At 39.1% G+C, this 17,928-nt stretch overlaps 1 protein-coding gene across 1 annotated transcript in view; it reads left to right on the forward strand.

Annotated features, from left to right (window-relative positions):
• Nucleotides 1-17,928, forward strand: part of XRN2 (5'-3' exoribonuclease 2) — an 85,678-nt gene that overhangs the window by 13,297 nt on the left and 54,453 nt on the right. Inside the window, exons 4-16 of the mRNA XM_048842425.2 lie at nt 2,456-2,567; nt 3,644-3,702; nt 3,782-3,871; nt 5,030-5,102; nt 5,219-5,269; nt 5,645-5,802; nt 6,232-6,306; nt 6,400-6,533; nt 6,662-6,719; nt 6,817-6,924; nt 10,546-10,590; nt 12,039-12,176; nt 16,498-16,616. Coding sequence (XP_048698382.1) covers nt 2,456-2,567; nt 3,644-3,702; nt 3,782-3,871; nt 5,030-5,102; nt 5,219-5,269; nt 5,645-5,802; nt 6,232-6,306; nt 6,400-6,533; nt 6,662-6,719; nt 6,817-6,924; nt 10,546-10,590; nt 12,039-12,176; nt 16,498-16,616 — 1,220 coding nt within the window. The remainder of the gene's footprint in view (nt 1-2,455; nt 2,568-3,643; nt 3,703-3,781; nt 3,872-5,029; nt 5,103-5,218; nt 5,270-5,644; nt 5,803-6,231; nt 6,307-6,399; nt 6,534-6,661; nt 6,720-6,816; nt 6,925-10,545; nt 10,591-12,038; nt 12,177-16,497; nt 16,617-17,928) is intronic.

Raw genomic sequence — 17,928 nt, forward strand, 5'->3', positions numbered from 1 at the left:
AAATAAAATGTTCTCTGCTAGAGATTTTAGGATACTGTGTCCTGTGTTACAGTTTATGGTATTATGATGCAAAAAAATGTCATCAGTAAACCTATTACCTGTGGTGTTACATTGTGGTAAGAGAGAGTTCATACTAAATAATGTTTCTCAGTTATACAGCACTTGTAAGTTTCATTTATGTTGCCAGGGAAATTTTAAAGCTTACACATGGTGAGTGGCTGAGACTTGGATGCTACTAGCACCCACTGCTGAGTTTTCTCACTGAGACAGGCACCTGGCAGCATTATAAAAGGCCTTTCTACCTTCAGTCATGTCTCAAGTTGCATCCTACCTCACTAGCAAATGCTGTTTATAAAATCAACTTTGGCAATGATGTAGTGGCTAACTACTGTGCATTATTGAGCTAGTAATTGGGGATAGATAAGGAAAATAAAGGGATGCATTGTAGCAGACTGGTGTTCCTTTCTGGGCAGGACTCCTGTGATCAGTGTGAGCTGCAACTTTTCCCATTACTGTGAATAATCAGCAGAAGCTTTAGCAGACCCACAGGCAGTTCTTGGGTAACTCTAGTGTAGATTCAGATCTGCGCAGGCGCTCATTCTCCCTTCTCCTTCCCATCCCCTAAAGACACAGGGAGATGGCAAAGATCTAATGAGGAATATCCAACAGTAGAGGGTAAGACATGAGAGAATGTGGAGACTGAGTCCTGATAAAACTAGAAATATAGGCATGAATAGGCTAAAGCTAAAGAGGAAACTGATGGGCAGGCACCCTGCCAAGCAGCTGGAAGTTGCACGGAAGCTGAGGCAAGGATGGAGGAAATGGGTGTCTGCTTCTTGAGTCAAGGGAATCCGTTGTTTTGGGATCATCTCTAGGTCTGAAATTGTAACTATAACAAGAGAGAACCTTATACTGGGAGTTCAGAGCCTGAACTTCAGGAATTTCCCTTATGCTTGCGCACATTTTCCATGTCTCCGTAAGGCATCCGATCAAGAACTCAAACCAATCTTGAAGGAGAAGGGAGGAAATTTATCGTAAAGTTAACATGCAAAAACTTATTTTTGCTAGTAATAGAACAATCGGTACATAATTATCCATCCTCGATTGTGCTTAGTCATTCCACAGATACCTTGGAAAATGAAACATCTAGATTGTAGGAATGTAATTCTTCAGTGGATATTATGCAAAATCATCTTCAGAAATTTGAGCTATGCACCTCCCAATACTACTTTTCTTGGGATTGAGAAAGTAATGGCTATAAAAATTTGATAGCAATATAAGCCCGTATCATCTAGCCTACTGCTCCTGTCTGTAACAAAGGATAGACTTTCTTTTTGGTAACTTATGAGAAGAATCCCTGGAAAGGGATGAGGAAGTTGAAAGATACAAAATATGGCTTCAGAACAGGAGAGGGGGGTATTTTGGGTGGATCTGCGACATTCTGCTAATACAACCTCCTAGTCCAAAAGGAGAAAAGGAAGGGCAGTCCCCAAAAGAATGGGAGTGGAACTCTGGATGTCAAGAGAAAATTGGGAGCAGAGTTCCCTGATTAAGTACTGTTTAGGAGCTGGTGACTACTTAAGAGTTATGGGAGGATGTTGGCTTTACTGGTTTCCCGGATGCTTCATGTTCTGAGATGGATGTTTTTAAGGTTTCTAGGGCTGATACCTGAACGAGGCTATTGATATAGATGGGTGACTAAAAGGATGGTTGAAGTCTGAGTGGTCAGAAGCCTAAGGGCTTGTCTACACTACCATGTAAGTCTGCACCACTTCTGCCTTGTTTTGAGGTGGAGTAATTACGTTGATGCAATGGCAAAGTGCTCTCCCATCGAAAGTGTGTCTTCACCAGACATGCTACGCCGATGTAGCGGGGTAGTGAAGACAAGCCCTTAGTCTGCTTTAATATTCTAAGACTGGAGATACTAGGACTTTATTTTCAAAGTCCATAACTTTATCTTAGACCACATGAGAGAGCCAGGAAATCCTGAGTCACTACTACTAGTTTGGGGTCACTGCAATTGCGGTGGACCTGGCAGACCATTGTGACACTTCAGAAACTTCCTGGAGAGCATATTTAGTTTTCACCTGACTTTTATCAGCCAGTGATGGTGAAGACCAAGTATCAACATTCTTTCCCCCATTCCCTTTTGAAAATCACAGACCACTTGCCCAGAAATTGGCTCAGCAAAAGAACACACAGTGATACTAGTACTAGCTTCCTGTAGTCTTACAGCTATGGGAACTCATTTGGGGGAGGAGGGAACATGTAAAAGAAGGGAGGAGCCAGTTGGAAGATGCAAAACTTTTTATGTGATTGTCTCCACCCTGATGTATTGTCTAAATAACCCCATAAGGCTGTGTTGGGTGTTAACAAGTCACAGAAAACAACTGAGCAGATAAGGAAAAAAACATCAAATACAATGTTGAGTAAAATACTATAACACATGTTTTAGGCTCCCCGTGCAAAAATGAATCAGCAGAGATCCAGGCGATTCAGAGCATCAAAGGAAGGAATGGAAGGTGCAGAAGAGAAGCAAAGAATAAGACAAGAAATTTTGGCAAAAGGTACGGATGTTTGCATCATATCTGATGCTACTCAGTAGCTGATGGCTTTAAGTGTGAGAGTGGCATCTTGTTTTGAAATAGACCTTTTTTTACTATAGCAGAGGCTAGATACTACAGAAAAATATAGGGCTCGGTGACTGCCACAAGCATGCATAGTATAGTAACTTATGAAAATACATCCTTACTCCAATGAGCTTACAATCTAAAGTAAATTGTGCAAAAGAAAAATGCCCCTTCTTTCTCCCATGCACCTCTTGATTTGTTTTAATTTTTTTAAGGTTAGGTTGGGAGAGGAGGGGTGGTTGTTGTAATGGAGAGCTAATCAAAAGTGCTGTGGCGGAAGAGTGAAGATGCTTGTGGCATTAAATGAGAGGCAGTGGTATAAGGCACAACGGTGCAGGTAGGGAAAGGAGACATGGGCAGATAGGGTGACCAGATAGAAAGTGAGGAAAATCGGGATGGGGGTGCGGGGTAATAGGTGCCTATATAAGAAAAATTCCCAAATATTGGGACTGTCCCTCTAAAATCGGGACATCTGGCCACCCTAAGTGGAGAAGGTATAGGAGGAAAGTTCTTGGAAGCCAAGAACAGCTTTAGTTAGAGGAAGTCTCTTCCTGGCAAATTCTGTCCAGCATCTTGTAGCAGGGAGAAGAAGTTATCTTTGCAGCCTCCTGCATGAACTATTTCATGTTTGCAGTGACAGTATAGCAGTGTTGGTCCCAGAGTAGTAGAGAGAGAGATGAGTGAGGTGATTTATTTGCCCACCTTTTGTTCTCAAAAGAGACAAGCTTTTGAGCTTACTCATTTTTTTCTTCTCAACGACCTTGTCTGAAGTACTTCATGACTATCATGAAGTCTTGTTCCTTGTTAATTCTCTGCTTATTTTGATTGAAGATAACGCAGTGGTAACAACAGCTTGCTCTTGGGTTGGAGGGATCAAAAATAGTTTTTATTAGAAGGGCTCGTGTTTTTTGTTCACTGTTTCAGATAAGCAATTTGTTTCCAGATAATCCTGCAAAAGTGGCGTTCATTTCTTATTTATTTTGACGTGTTTTTGTTAAACTTCTTTCTGGTAGGTGGCTTTCTTCCTCCAGAAGAAGTGAAAGAGAGATTTGACAGCAATTGTATTACACCAGTAAGTAGTCTTGTACTTCAACCAGCTACTGCTAACACCTAAATGATGGGTTAATTTATTTTCTTCTGTCGCCTTTTAGGGAACCGAGTTTATGGACAATCTTGCTAAATGCCTTCGCTATTACATTGCTGATCGTTTAAACAATGACCCAGGGTGGAAAAATTTGACAGTAAGTTTCACACTTTCCTACTTCAAAAAAAAATTGTTTTAGTTTAGTGGTTTGTTTTAGTCTGAACTATAGTATGATTGAACAGTGTAAATTTAAACAGTAGATTAGCCGTGTCTTCTGGCACTATGGTGTTCTTGGAGATGGGGGTAACTTGCACATCAAGGTTTTTCATCTAAAAGATACATTTCATCCTAATAACACTGTCCAGTAGAGCCATTTGTTATGATTTTATATAAAAATGGGGTTTAAGGAGCACAATAATAGGATTTGGTATTGGAAGCCAAGGTACATTGTCTCTAAGACTGTGTGAGTTAAGACTCTACTCTTACGTTTTCCCCCACATTCTTACAAAAATTTTTTTTTTCTTTTTCTGTATTGGATTTTTAACTTGCATTCTGCCTCTTGTAGGTCTCAGGCCCGAGTTCTTGATCTCATTTATTACAAGTGATTGGAGGACAACACAATACTAGGCAACCAAAATGATTCCTATCACTTCTATCATCTTGTCTTTTTGGCTTTCCTGTTTTTCCCATCAAGTCTTCCTGCTGACTGATAACATTGCATTTACCCTGTGTTGGGAGGGAGAATATTCAGCCTCTTCAGAGACTGCTCACCATTTCTTTTACCCTAGATGGGCTGTTAAAATGTGTTCTAATTTGGGGGGCAGTTCCCTTCATAAGCAACTGAGTTTGTGAACTTCACTGTTGGTCTGTCTGGGTACTTGTATGATCCCCATCACAGTGGTATCTGAGAGTCTGGGATTCCAGAGTTCTAAAGGAGGTCTGTGGGGGTCTCATGCATGTTTTAACTGACTTTTAAACTTGCTTCGAAAACTTTGGATACATTAGTTAACTGTCAGTCCTACTAACTTTAGTCAGTACTCTATGATGAAGTTAACATATTATTTTAAGAGAATTGGTAGAAAATCTGTTTGAATAAAGTAATTCAGAGAGTGTAAATAACAAGTGACTCTTAAATTGGGTGCAATGAGTGTATAATTCATATTGAAGTAAAGGTAATTTAAATGCAATTACTAAACATTTCAAGTGTTTGGCATTCATATGGTCAAGACACAAATCTTAAATGTTTACTCGCTTCTTAATGTCAACAGCACAGTTTAAAAAAAAAAATGTTTACATAGCTCTAAACGTTTTACAGGTTATTTTATCTGATGCAAGTGCTCCTGGTGAAGGGGAACACAAAATCATGGATTACATTAGAAGACAGAGAGGTAAGTCAACTAAAATGTGCACACTTCTGTTGTATACTTGTAAGACGTGTTCAGAAGAATCGATGAAATTGCATGTAATAGCTTGATTTGAACACACTTGTTTTTCTTTTGTTTAGCTCAACCAAACCATGACCCAAACACTCATCATTGTTTGTGTGGGGCTGATGGTAAGTCCTCCTCCTTTGTAGCAATAAGTTTGTTGATTAAGCTTTTAACACTGGCAGTTTCCAGATGGTGAATAAGCTAGATGCTTAGGGTGATGCATGCATTTGAAGTATCCCATGGATTGGTTAATGTATTTTTGGAAGCTCTACTTTACTTTTGGGAGCAAGATCCAGTATTATCCATAGCTGAAGAATTAATTTATACCTGTAGTATCAAACAACACTGATTTTTACAGGACAGTATTTCAGATTGTACTGAATGCACCCCCACATGCCCTGCTCGCAGTTGTTTAAAATGGAATACACTTGATTCTTTAACTCATATGCAAGCCTTAATGTCTATTTTTCATTACTTTTCTTTCTTGCTGTGGTTGATAGCTGATCTGATCATGCTTGGACTAGCTACACATGAACCAAACTTCACTATAATCAGAGAAGAGTTTAAACCAAATAAACCCAAACCTTGTGGTCTTTGTAGTCAGTTTGGCCATGAGGTTAAGGATTGTCAAGGCTTGCCAAGAGAGAAACAAGGAGAGGTAAGAGTTTTAACAGTTTGTGGTAGTTCTTTGATTGTTAGTTCAATTGTAGTAAGGTTTAGTGTCCACAGATGGTGGGTGATTTTTTGTTTTGTTGTGTTGTGTTTTTGTGTTGTTTTTTTTTTGTTTGGGAGGGGCGGGGGTTTGAAGTACCACAGCAGTAATATGAATGGAATGACCTGACTCTCTTTTTTACAATACAGTGCTAATTTGAAAACTACTCACTCTTTCATTACTAGTTAGTTGGGTAAAACTACTATTAAAGTTGGTAGGCAATTTGTCAAAGAAAAAATAGTATAAAGACTTCAGGAATTGGACTTGTATCTCTATACTTAATTCCTTTTGGATTAAACCTTTAATATTCAGCCAAAAAGTTTTAAGGTGGACCAGCATGTGAGTAATGCTTTCCCATATTCTTTTGTACTGCAGCATGATCAGTTTGCAGATTGTCCTCCTGGTTCTGAACAAGAGTTTATTTTTATCCGATTAAGTGTGCTGCGAGAGGTATGCAAAATTGTTTTGTAAAGCTGCTTTATGTAAAGTCTATTTGTAGTAGCATCCGACCAGCTTCCCAATGTCTGGTTTTTTTTGTTGCAGTATTTGGAAAAAGAGCTAACGATGGCCAGTTTGCCTTTTACTTTTGATATTGAGAGAAGTGTAGATGACTGGGTCTTCATGTGTTTCTTCGTGGGAAATGACTTTCTTCCTCATTTGCCATCTTTGGAGATCAGGTATGTAAAGCCACTGGATATAGAAGAATAGATTTATTGACATTTGTTTCTGTGGATCTATCTAGCATCGCTGTAAACGAGAGTGGCAGAGAGACTAGAACTTAACTCTTTTTATGCTTTGTTCACAGGGAGGGAGCAATTGATCGTCTGGTTGGCATATATAAAAATGTGGTGCACAAAACTGGGGTACATTTAAACTTTTTGTGTAGCTATTAGAAAACAAAAATCCAAAATTTTGGGAGGAACCCCCTACACCACATGCATTAACTTTCTTCTTTTGCAGGGGTACCTCACAGAGAGTGGTTATGTCAACCTACAAAGGGTACAGATGATCATGTTGGCTGTTGGAGAAGTTGAAGATAGCATTTTTAAAAAGAGGAAAGATGATGAGGTAAAGCATTTCTGAACTCCACGATCATCTTAGATGGCTTATATCACAGGTTCCTCAACTTCTTGCTGCGCCCTCCTTCAGATTCATGTCCCACGTGTGCCTGCCATATCTTTGGGGCTGGGAAAGGGGTAACCAGTACTCACGATATTGGGGGGGGGGGAGTACTCAGCACCCAAGGGGGTTGGAGAACAAGGTGCCCAGCACCCAAGAGTGCCCTGTACCCAGTTCTCACAGGGGAGGGAGGAAGCAGGGTGCCTAGTACCCCATGGGAGTCGCAGGGGTATTCACCATGTAGCCGTCAAGGAAGCCGCCTGCGTCTTGCTGTAGTCGCACCTGTCTCAGTTACTGGGAGCCAGCTCCTGATCTTGTCCTCCTGTATAAGTGGAGTGCAAGAGGGGTGCACTGAAGGGCTAGCCCTGGTGTCAGGAGGGGAGCAGGAGGCTGTACCCCATGAATACTGGCCTTCCTGACTCTGTCTGTTTAGTACAATTCCATCCACTTCCCTGGTGCAGGCTTTGTGCCCCTGGGGCCACACTGAAGGGCTGGGGCCAATCTGTCTGGCCCTGGGGAGGGGATTAGTACCTCCCTGGGTGCAGTCTATGGCTCCCTGCTCAAAGTCCCCACCAACCTCCTCAGCAGAGGAGTGAAACTGTCAGTTGGTAGCTGTGGCAGTAGGGGAGCAAGATGGGCATGGAACTTGGTCCTGGAAGCTGAGACTGTCCTTGCAGAACCCCATATGCTTCCTCTGCTGGACAGCGCCCATTTTTGGCCTGGAGTGCAGCCCTGTCAGGTGTGTGCGCCCCCCAGTAGCCTGGTGGTGCCCCCAGTTTGGGAACCTCTGGTTTTTTGCAGTGTTTAGTAGAATTTAGAAACAGTTTTCCTTAAAACGTTGCTGTCAAGCTGTCCGGAGAGGCTCGTGAGCGTGATTTCACAAGCCAAGTAACCAGTGTGAACTCCTAAAGCACAGTAATATGAAGTCACAGATAACCCCCTTGGTACTCCAATCTGTCTTACCAGCCGGGTAAGCTTACCTTTGTGATAGACGGTCCCTTACACCAAGCGTCACGACCATATTCAGGTTACTCCAGGTCCCAAAGGACCAGTCAATTACCCCAGGTCAGTTGTACCTCAGATCTCAAACCAAAGACGATGCTTGTAGCCAATCCTATAATACTAACTAAAGATTTATTTACTAAGAAAAAGAAATGAGTTATTGACAAGAATAAAGCAGATCAACATACATAAATGAGAGTCTTAGGTTCCAAAAGGTAATAGCTGCTATAATATGCTAGCTTTATATGTCCTTTAGGCTGACCCAAGCCAACCAGCTTGGGGATCCCTAGCTTATGCTTAGAAATTTTTGCCCTGTCTGAATTCCAAGCAGTATAGTGATGACAATTCCTTCTTGGCTAGAATGTTTATGCCCGTCCCCCCACGTTCAAATTGTGGTGTCACGAGAGCCTGGGCATGTACCCTCTTCATGAGTGTTGGGGAAGCAGTCAGCCAAGTATTTTGTCCGCTGATGTTCCACAATTGCTTGTCTGGTGTCTATAAGCCACCTTTTGTGGGGGAGGTGATGACACCTCTTGTGGTAAATTTAATATTTCACACTTGGTAATGCTTCTCTCCTGACTAGGGTTTTATAGTTTTAGTAAACATTTTTAGAGTTGCAGAGAAAACACTTAAATATTACCTTAAAATATGGGACATATTATAAGCATCCTACATAAGGATGCAGTATTAGCCAAGCATTTCATAAAGTCTAAACATTAAACACTTTCTTATAACTCGATCAGTTTTAATAACACTAACACAGGCAAACCAGACTGGTTACTAGCTGTGCATCTGTCAGCGTTGAGTGTGGCCTAGGAGCACTTGGCATGAGCTGGCATCTGGTTTGCCAGTGTCACAGTTACTACTTTGAAGATGTTCATTGTATTGTACAATGATATAGGAAACGCTGATAATGAAATAAGGCTAGTCTCTTCACACACACAATTCCCTTTCCTGCCTCGCCAGTCTCCCCTTTGGGTCATCCTTTAGAGTGAATAACTCCATGGCCTTTCTTTGTTTCAAGCAACACTGTAGTGAAACTTACCTGATTTTTTTGTTAGTTTCACTGCTGTAGTGAATAGCACCTTTGAAAATAGACAACCCTGCTTAGTTTTCACTTTGCAGCAACATGGGAAAGTTCTGAACTCTTAACAGGCACTGGAATGATCTAAAAGATAAGATTTCACTCCATTGTGTATTTTTCAGTTCATATTTAGTTCTCTTCAACCATAATGATTTGAAAAGTCCTGTTTTAAAAAACAAGCTTTTTTCTTGCCAATGGCCAGTAGGTGAGTGGATTTTTCAAGCCCTCCATAATTAATTATTTTAGTGCAGGGAATGAGGCTGGCACAGTACATGACACTACTGTAAAGACAGTCCTTGACTCGGAGCACTTACTTCTGTGTAAAAGCTGGCTAAAAGTAACCATGTATTCACTTTTCTGCTTTGTGTCAAACCTGTTAGCTACACAGAAGGGTTCTTCAGAATTTAATGTACCAATGACTATTTTCATATTCTAAAAGCATTAACTATTAATGCTTTTAGAATACCAAAATAATTGCACTTGTTCAGTCCTTTTGGCTGTCTGACTTGTTTAAAGCTTCTTTACTTTTATGGATTTTCAGTTATATTTTCTTCCAGCAGGTAGATTTTTGACAAATTCCCTGCTAAATGTGTTGGTGGCAGCTTTGTGCGTTGTATTAAATTTAGTTAAGTTCTAGAGAAATATATTATGTTTGTGTTGTAATCAGTAAATATTACAGTGCTGCTTTTTTTCAGAAGAGATCCTTCAGCTGTTTCAAAGAAATTCGACTTAAAATGGTCAACAACTCGCTACACTGCAGCATTTTCCTAGCACCTGGGTTATACCTATATTGCTAGAAAGTACTAAGCAAACAATCCTAAATAGTTTATTCAAAAAAAGGAGAGTAATAAAACCCCTCAATCAAGGTAACAGAACTGCGCTGAGTATCCCGTCAGAAAAACATTGTTTCAATGTTGGCAGGATGTACTCTATGTCATAACCATAATCTACAATTCTCTCAATATGATATGCTAAACTACAGTAGCAAACCTGACACTTGTAGAAGAACAGGCTTTGGAGCAAGATCCAGGATCTTAAAATAAAAAAAGGTCAGGAATTTTTTGAGCCACTAGCAACTGTGACAAGAAACGTGTATCTATGCTGAGTTACCTGTAGCATCTGGACTTCTGTAGTATCTTCACCCAGGTGGACAGATGGGCAAAACTCTGTTTCAGCATCTTCACATGTGTGCTTTAAAGGTCTTGTTGTCCCAATGTAATTTTCTGGGTATTGTGTGCCATATTGAAAGCCCTTCAGTTTTGCAGGGTGTTTTCCATAGGATGCTAGTGTGGCTTAGAAAAGCCATAGACCAGTAATCCTAGATGGGGCCACGGAAGAGTTCAGTTCTGCAAGCCTCAGAGGTCTGTAGCCATGATGCCTACTCAGACTTACTACTTAATCTTTCTTTGTGTGGTGATTAATGGAGGGTCTCAGGAAAGATCTTTAAGACTGGGTTACTTCAGTTGTCTTTACTCGTGTTTTAGGAGAACTTCAGAAGACGACAAAAAGAAAAAAGAAAAAGAATGAAGGTAAATTTAAAGAGATCATTTTTACAGGCATTTTTATATTGTGACAAACAAGTTTAGTCTCATTTCAGTAAATTAGATAAAATTGCAGTAATGATTAAGATAGTTCAGAGTAAGGCAAAAACTATGCAAAGTGTGTTATAAAAAACTTGCAGTATTGAATGGAAAAATCACATAATTAAATCTAAACCTATTTAAAATGGGGGAAAAGATTAAGGTGCTCAAGGATAACAATATCTGCACAATGTGACTACGGTATCAAATACTTTACAGTACCCGTTGCTCAGAGGGATTGTGCCATTGGGTTACACTGTCAGCAATCAGCAGAGAGAACAGAAGATGTCTCTTAATTGAGAGCCTGATTAAGAGTTCAGTAAACTGACTACAGAAAATTAAACAGTTAATGCTAAATCAAGCTTGAACCTTTAAACAGGCAAGTCAGAATTACACAACAAGGTCTCTTCTGCAAGTGTAACTTGCTCATATTGTGACTAAAATATATGTGCAGATTTATTCACAGTAATACAAAATACCACTTATTCACAATGGCAAAGTGTTGATTGTTGTGACAGCCTTAACATGTACTTGTGTATGTTAAACCCTTAAAATTGCATTTAATTTGTGTTTTTTGTACTAAATGTCCTTCCTAACTTTTTAGAATAGATTCTGGCATGTTCATTTGAATCTAGGGTTTGTATAATAAACATGTTACTTGCTAGCTCATTCAAATAGGTGTAGCTTCTTTACAATGTGACCTAATGATCCAAGAAACCCAGAAGGGCCTCAGTACACTGGGACCTTGGCTTCAAGACAGTATCTCTGTCCAGTGCTTTTAATATGTCAGATGCCCCCAGCCATTTCCCAGAGCTTGATGTCTCTTTGTATTTCCTTGAGGCACAAGGACTCTAGATATACAGTGGAGGAGTGTCAGAGGATCATCGTCACTTCATTTAACCAAAGTTTTTCAAACTTTATAGAGCCCCTTTTCATTGAGTGTTATGTGCATATCAAGTCTAAGTATTGCTATCAGAGTGCAAGAAAATGATTTATCTTCCTTGAAATGTAAATCCTATTTTTCACACACTAATAGCTAGATGGAGTTTCTTCAGTTAAAAAGAAAAAATCATATTTTCTTCTGTTTCTGGAACTTCAGTACAAAAATGTAACTTTCTGAGAGCGCATTTAATAAAACCCTTGAAAATAGGAAGGCCTGAAATTGTAAGTGCCATCTTATCCGAGGGTATATTTTACATATACAAGATCTTGATTAAACATACTTCTTCTAAGATGAACTGAATAAATAATTGTGATCCAACTGTGCTCATTTTATATTCTAGCAACTGATAATCTAAGAACTCTAAAGGAATATCAGCTATACGTGCTAATTTTTATTCTTGTAATCTCCAATATTAGATTTATATCACCATGTGTATATTTGCTTGCTCTTGTAGAGGGATCAGCCTTCTTTTATTCCTGGTGGCCAGTTTTCCCCTCAAGCTTTGGGGAGAGGAAATAGATCTAGTCCTCAGGCAATCAGTAACCCCAGGCAGACAGCCTATGAAATGAGAATGCAAGACAAACAGAACTTGGTGAGTTGATGTTTAGATTTTTGTTATAATTGTAAGAAGGAAAAAAGTAATGAATATACTAGTGTTACAATTTACTTCTAAGCTCTTAATCGCTCCATTTTCACTTTCTTTCTTGAAGAACAACTTAACTAGTCAAGTTTTTAATCAGTTTTCCAAGGCTACTTAAGACAGGTTTTGTTCATTTTAATATTTCAAATATCCTTGATTAAATATTTCTGAAAAGGTAAATATAAGGCAAAGAATGCCCTTCCAATCAAAAATAAGCACTTTTAAGCAAACTTGAATCCTTACACAAGATTATGGAGTTGAGGCTGTTGTGAGCATGGGATTTAAGAACTTGCCCTCTGAAGAAATGTAGGAAAAATAAAATCAAACTAAGCAACTGAATTGGGGTTAATATTTTTTAAAAAGATTATTCATTTTTCTAAACTTTTCATTTTTACTTCTGTCACGCTGTGTGACTGGATGAATACTCACTCCGCAGGGCGTTACAATCTCTAATTAGCAATATGGGGCTGGTGGAATATGTTCACAAAAGGGGTTTTTCGGTTGTTTTTGAGGTTCTAGAACAGGCACTTTAAGTGCTTTAAAATCTGTATGGTTAATCAGATTGCAAGGAGATTTGTTGCATCTCCTAGAGGCACAGGGTATGTCAGTGGTCCAAATTTTGGCCCTTTGGCCAAGAGATTCCTGAGCCCCTGGAAAACAGCTCTTCTTAAAGTTGACGCTTTCTGGCAACTCCCCCTGCCCCCCATAGATAGCGATCAAACCAGAGCTGAGGTCATTGCACTAGGGTCTCAAATGCTTGAGGGTGATCTCAGTTCCATGCTAAGCCTCACATGCGTATTCAGGAGCCTGATGGATTACTGTGAGCATGTGCAGACGGGTTAACAGGATTTTTAGTTTTCAACGTTTCACCCCAGCTGGATAGCTGAAGGTGGTAAGCAGTAGTCCTTTTGAACCTGACCCATCCCACCTAGTGTCATTCTGAGTCCTACCTTGGGCAGGAATTTGAAAAAGTTTGAAAGGCATATTGCTAAAATCTGTCAGGGTTGTGTGTGTTGAACAGGTGAATGCTTTCTAGCAATAGAGGAGGTGGGGGTGAATCTGAGTGAGAGGAGCTTGGGATTGCATCTAGGGCAGGGGGATAAATGGAATGGGTTGTAGGGCAGGAATGGTTTGTGATCCAGATTTGGGGCTATTTGAACAAGGGATTCATGAGAGACAGCCCTGTGATCCATCACGCTTGTGAAATAGGTAGATGAGCCTCAGCCTTACCTACCTGGAGAAGCAGATTGTTTTTCAAATAACATTTAAACTTGATTTCCCACCCCCCAAAGGGCTGGTGGGTTCCCTGCACTCTTTTGGGGTAACCCTCAAGTATTTGAGACACTGGTGCAATGATCTGAGCCCTGGTTTGATATCTGTGTCTTAAAGCGGACCTATTCTGGCCTCATATTTAGAGGACATGTGGTTCATGTGCCTCATGGATTATGCTACACATGTGCATTGAGGGAGTTCAAGAATGTTGAAAGGCACCTGAGCTCAAACAGGATCTCTGTAACTCCAAGGAGATGTTCTGGCCACTGAACCTGAGGAGCACGCCGGTATGGAGTTAAAATCCACTCCAGGTTAGAAATTTTGAGATTTAAAAAAAAAAAAAAAAAAAAGCTATCTTCCAAGACCAGTGAAAGCCCAGTTTTACATAATAGTAGTTTTTTTTCTAATTTTAAATGAAAATATTGTTCATTGGAGTACATTGCATTTGGGTCAATGTATAATCCATTCTGTATAGGTTCTTATACTAAGCTCATATTTTGTATGATGCTGGCTGATGCCAGAGCTGTTTACGTTAGCTTTAATTTTCTGTATGCTTTTGTGACTGCCAAAAAAAAAACAAACCCCACACTGTGCTGGTCCATGCAGTCTCTATTCTAACCCAGGAATGGGTATAACATCCAACTTCCACTACAGTGCAGGCAGAAAACAAAAAACCTCTTACAGTCCCACCCCTGTGAAATGTCCGTCACAGCTGAATGTGCTTAGTTCTTTTCTTGTCTCCAACAGATGGAGATAACATTCAGGCTGGCTGAAAAATAGGTAGTTACTGTCTCTGGGAACAATTCTGTAGACTGTCCTTTTTGTAGGATTATTTGGTTTAGAGGGGGATGCTCTCCAGTGGAGAGTATTTTAGTTTATTTTCCCTTGTGCTCTGAGTGAATACACCCGTGAAGTTGTTGGAAAAATTGCAGTTTGAAAATAAATTGAAAGGTGCACCATTTGATATTTAATGTTAGTGCAGTAGAGCAGGGGTTCTCAAAGTGGGGGGTCAGGACCCCTCAGGGGGTCGCGAGGTTATTGCGTGGGGGGTCGTGAGCTGTCAGCCTCCACTCCAAACCCCACTTTGCCTCCAGCATTTATAATCGTGTTAAATATATTTAAAAGTGTTTTTAATTTATAAGGGGGGTTGCACTCAGAGGCTTGCTATCTGAAAGGGGTCACTAGTACAGAAGTTTGGGGACCACTGCAGTGATAACTCAATTAATTAGCCTCTTACTCCATCTTTTCATGTTTTCGGTATGTGTGTAATATATCTATCTATCTTCTTACTATATGTTCCATTCTATGCATCCGATGAAGTGGGCTGTAGCCCATGAAAGCTTATGCTCTAATAAATTTGTTAGTCTCTAAGGTGCCACAAGTCCTCCTGTTCCTTTTGCGTATACAGACGAACACGACTGCTACTCTGAAACAGCGTACTCAAAAAATACTCATCCAATTGTATTTTTTAGTGTTGGTTGTCAGTGTTACATACTGAATGACTCTTTGCATATACATAAGCTATTTAGCTCTGGTTCGTTCAGTGGACCGTAGGAGGTGTCCACGCTTAATATGCAGCTAAGTCAGGCAGCTCTACGTTATGTACAGGTATCTCCCTTTTGAGCACTGGTGGAAAGAAATATCTATTGTGTATGTGCAAATTGTTCTCCCCTGCCTAGGGCCTTGTAACGTATCCAAGTTCCAACCAGTTTTTGCAATGGCTAGCTTCACAGTGGCTGGGTTTTAACTTTCTAGATTCTGTTTCAGCTATAGTGCTGTTCAAAAATCAATTTTCTGTAATGCAAAGGAATATCTTCCCTGCTGCCCCTAATATATAAAAATAAAGACTGAACTGCTAATTTGTTTATACTTTCTTTAAAAATTTCCTATACCTGCTTACAGGCAAACTTTAGGAAAGTTGAGTGATTGAAAACTAGAGGTGGTTGTTGTGGAAGTATAGTAAGGATTCCCCTTTTGCTCTGTTTGTCCATCCAAACAGTAAATGCACATTTCAATAAAAATTTCTCCATTCCTAATAAGTATTTTGTCCAGTAAGCCTGGGTAAATAAGTTTGCCTTTTTAATTTACTATTTGCTTTAATCCTGAAATTTTGTGTATTAAAGCAAATTGTTTGAGGCTTTCATCAGAATTTTAACTTCCTAGCTCTTGTCAGTTTGCCACAACCTTCAGTGTTTAAGTTTTATTTACGGTAAATATCTTCTAACTATGATCTGCAAAAATAAGAGCGACTTCCTAAAACTCTACTTCCTAAAATTTTCTTCTATGTTAAAATACTTGCATTTGAATAGAGGGTCACTTGCAATTTTCAGAAATATTCTAAATTTGGCTGCCAGTTCTGAATTCTAAGTCATCTTTATATTCTAGTCTGCACATTGTGACCTGTTTTTTTGCCATGATAAACAGAAGTAATAAACGGTTTCAGAGTAGCAGCCATGTTAGTCTGTATTCGCAAAAAGAAAAGGAGGACTTGTGGCACCTTAGAGACTAACCAATTTATTTGAGCATAAGCTTTCGTGAGCTACAGCTCACTTCATCAGATGCAAGAGACTAACCAATTTATTTGAGCATAAGCTTTCGTGAGCTACAGCTCACGAAAGCTTATGCTCAAATAAATTGGTTAGTCTCTAAGGTGCCACAAGTACTCCTTTTCTTTTTGAGAAGTAATAAAATAAGCCTTGTATCCAATTGTTTTTTATTCCTACTGTTAGACTGGGCTATACCAAATGTTTTATGCTTTGTCACAAAAAATTCATATTTTGTTGTTGGTTTTTGTTTTTACATTCCAGTGTTTGATTCCTATTATAAAGCTCTATTTTATGCTAGTGGACTTCCTAATATTTTAGGATTGTGTAGCATGTAGTTTGTTTTTTTAAGTAAAAATAACAAACGTTCTTAATTCTTCACACAAAACCATTAATTTGAATATGAAATGCGTAATAAAACCCTTCTTTCCTGTGTTTATATATGATTATATCCCTAGACTCCTTCAACATCTCCTAATACTAGTTTCACTTCTGATGGCACCCCTTCCCCAGCAGGAGGAATTAAGCGAAAAGCAGAAGACAGTGACAGTGAACCTGAGCCAGAGGATAATATCAGGTGAAGCCATTTTTTGTAGCACTTTGTTAGCAAATTGTTGAAGTAGATGCAGCCTAATTAATGCCATTTAGCTTAGAGCAGCAGTGCCTTCAGATGCTTTCCTATGATCTTTTTATCCATGAGTAATTAATGTGGAGGGTTAGAATATTCAGTAAATTCCAGTGAGATGTGTAAACTATAGCTGTTAAATCTAAGTATCTAGATTAGTATGCATACAGGTTTTTGTCCTCCAAGCCACTACTCCCTTTGAGACCAAGCGCTAAATTGGCTAGACATTCAGTGTTTAGCTTTGATTATGTGAGCTGAATGCCACTGTTTTGCAAGTGAATTTTTGAGCTATTTAACCCATAAAGTTCAGTTATACTAGGTGTGCAGCTTTATTTATATTGATTACTGAAATACATCTTTTAATATTGATTTTATACTGGGTATGTATGTTAGCTATGAGCAAGATGCCCTCTGATTAAATAAATGAAGGGGTAGGAATAAGGTGAAAACAAGTTTAGCCAACTCACTCATAACTCAAATAAGGTTTGAACCAAGATCTCAAAAGGTGAAAGGCTAGAGAAATCCACTGTCGCTTCATTCCCCATTTGGAATAGCTTCATGAGAAATGTACCAATTGGTGGTGGTGGGAAGGGGGCGGGGACCTAGGTACAGAGAGGAAGAAAAGTTTATTTAAGTGTAGCACATTAAAATCTTAGTAGGGTGCAAAGTTTGAGTAACAAATTCATCACTGCATCCTGCATTCCATATTTGATCAATGTCCTTTGATCTTATGCCAAACTATTCTTTCTTTTCTTTTCCTGTGCATTCACACTGAAGTATAAATTGGCAAGCAGGAAACCTTGATTTAAATATTTGATATTTTTGCATTTATACTTATTAATTTTTCCTAAAGACAGGTTTATTGTCATTTGTTGCAAATAAACATGTTTTAATATAGCCACCAAATATAGCCATCACACTAAATTGGTGCTTACTTTTTGCTAACTAGGATGCACTGTCTATACATATTTATTTAAGCAATTACAAAGCTCAACATACATTTATTCACATTCTTAATTTTTACATTTTTATTATTTTAGAAAATGTTGAGTGATCCGTTTCTTATGTACTAGGCTGTCATTTTACTTGTGATTTGTGCAAGCCACATTTGGATGGAAATCAGAATTCAGTTAAAAATGCAAAAATCTTAACATTTTAGGATTGTTTTGATTAACTAAAACAATATCTTTAAATATACTGGATACATAAAGAAACAAAGATGGTTTATCAAAACATGTTTTGCATTTAAAACTGATTTAGTAAA

Source organism: Caretta caretta, chromosome 3 (genome assembly GCF_965140235.1).
Source record: "Caretta caretta isolate rCarCar2 chromosome 3, rCarCar1.hap1, whole genome shotgun sequence".
In the NCBI taxonomy this organism is placed as follows: domain Eukaryota; kingdom Metazoa; phylum Chordata; order Testudines; family Cheloniidae; genus Caretta; species Caretta caretta.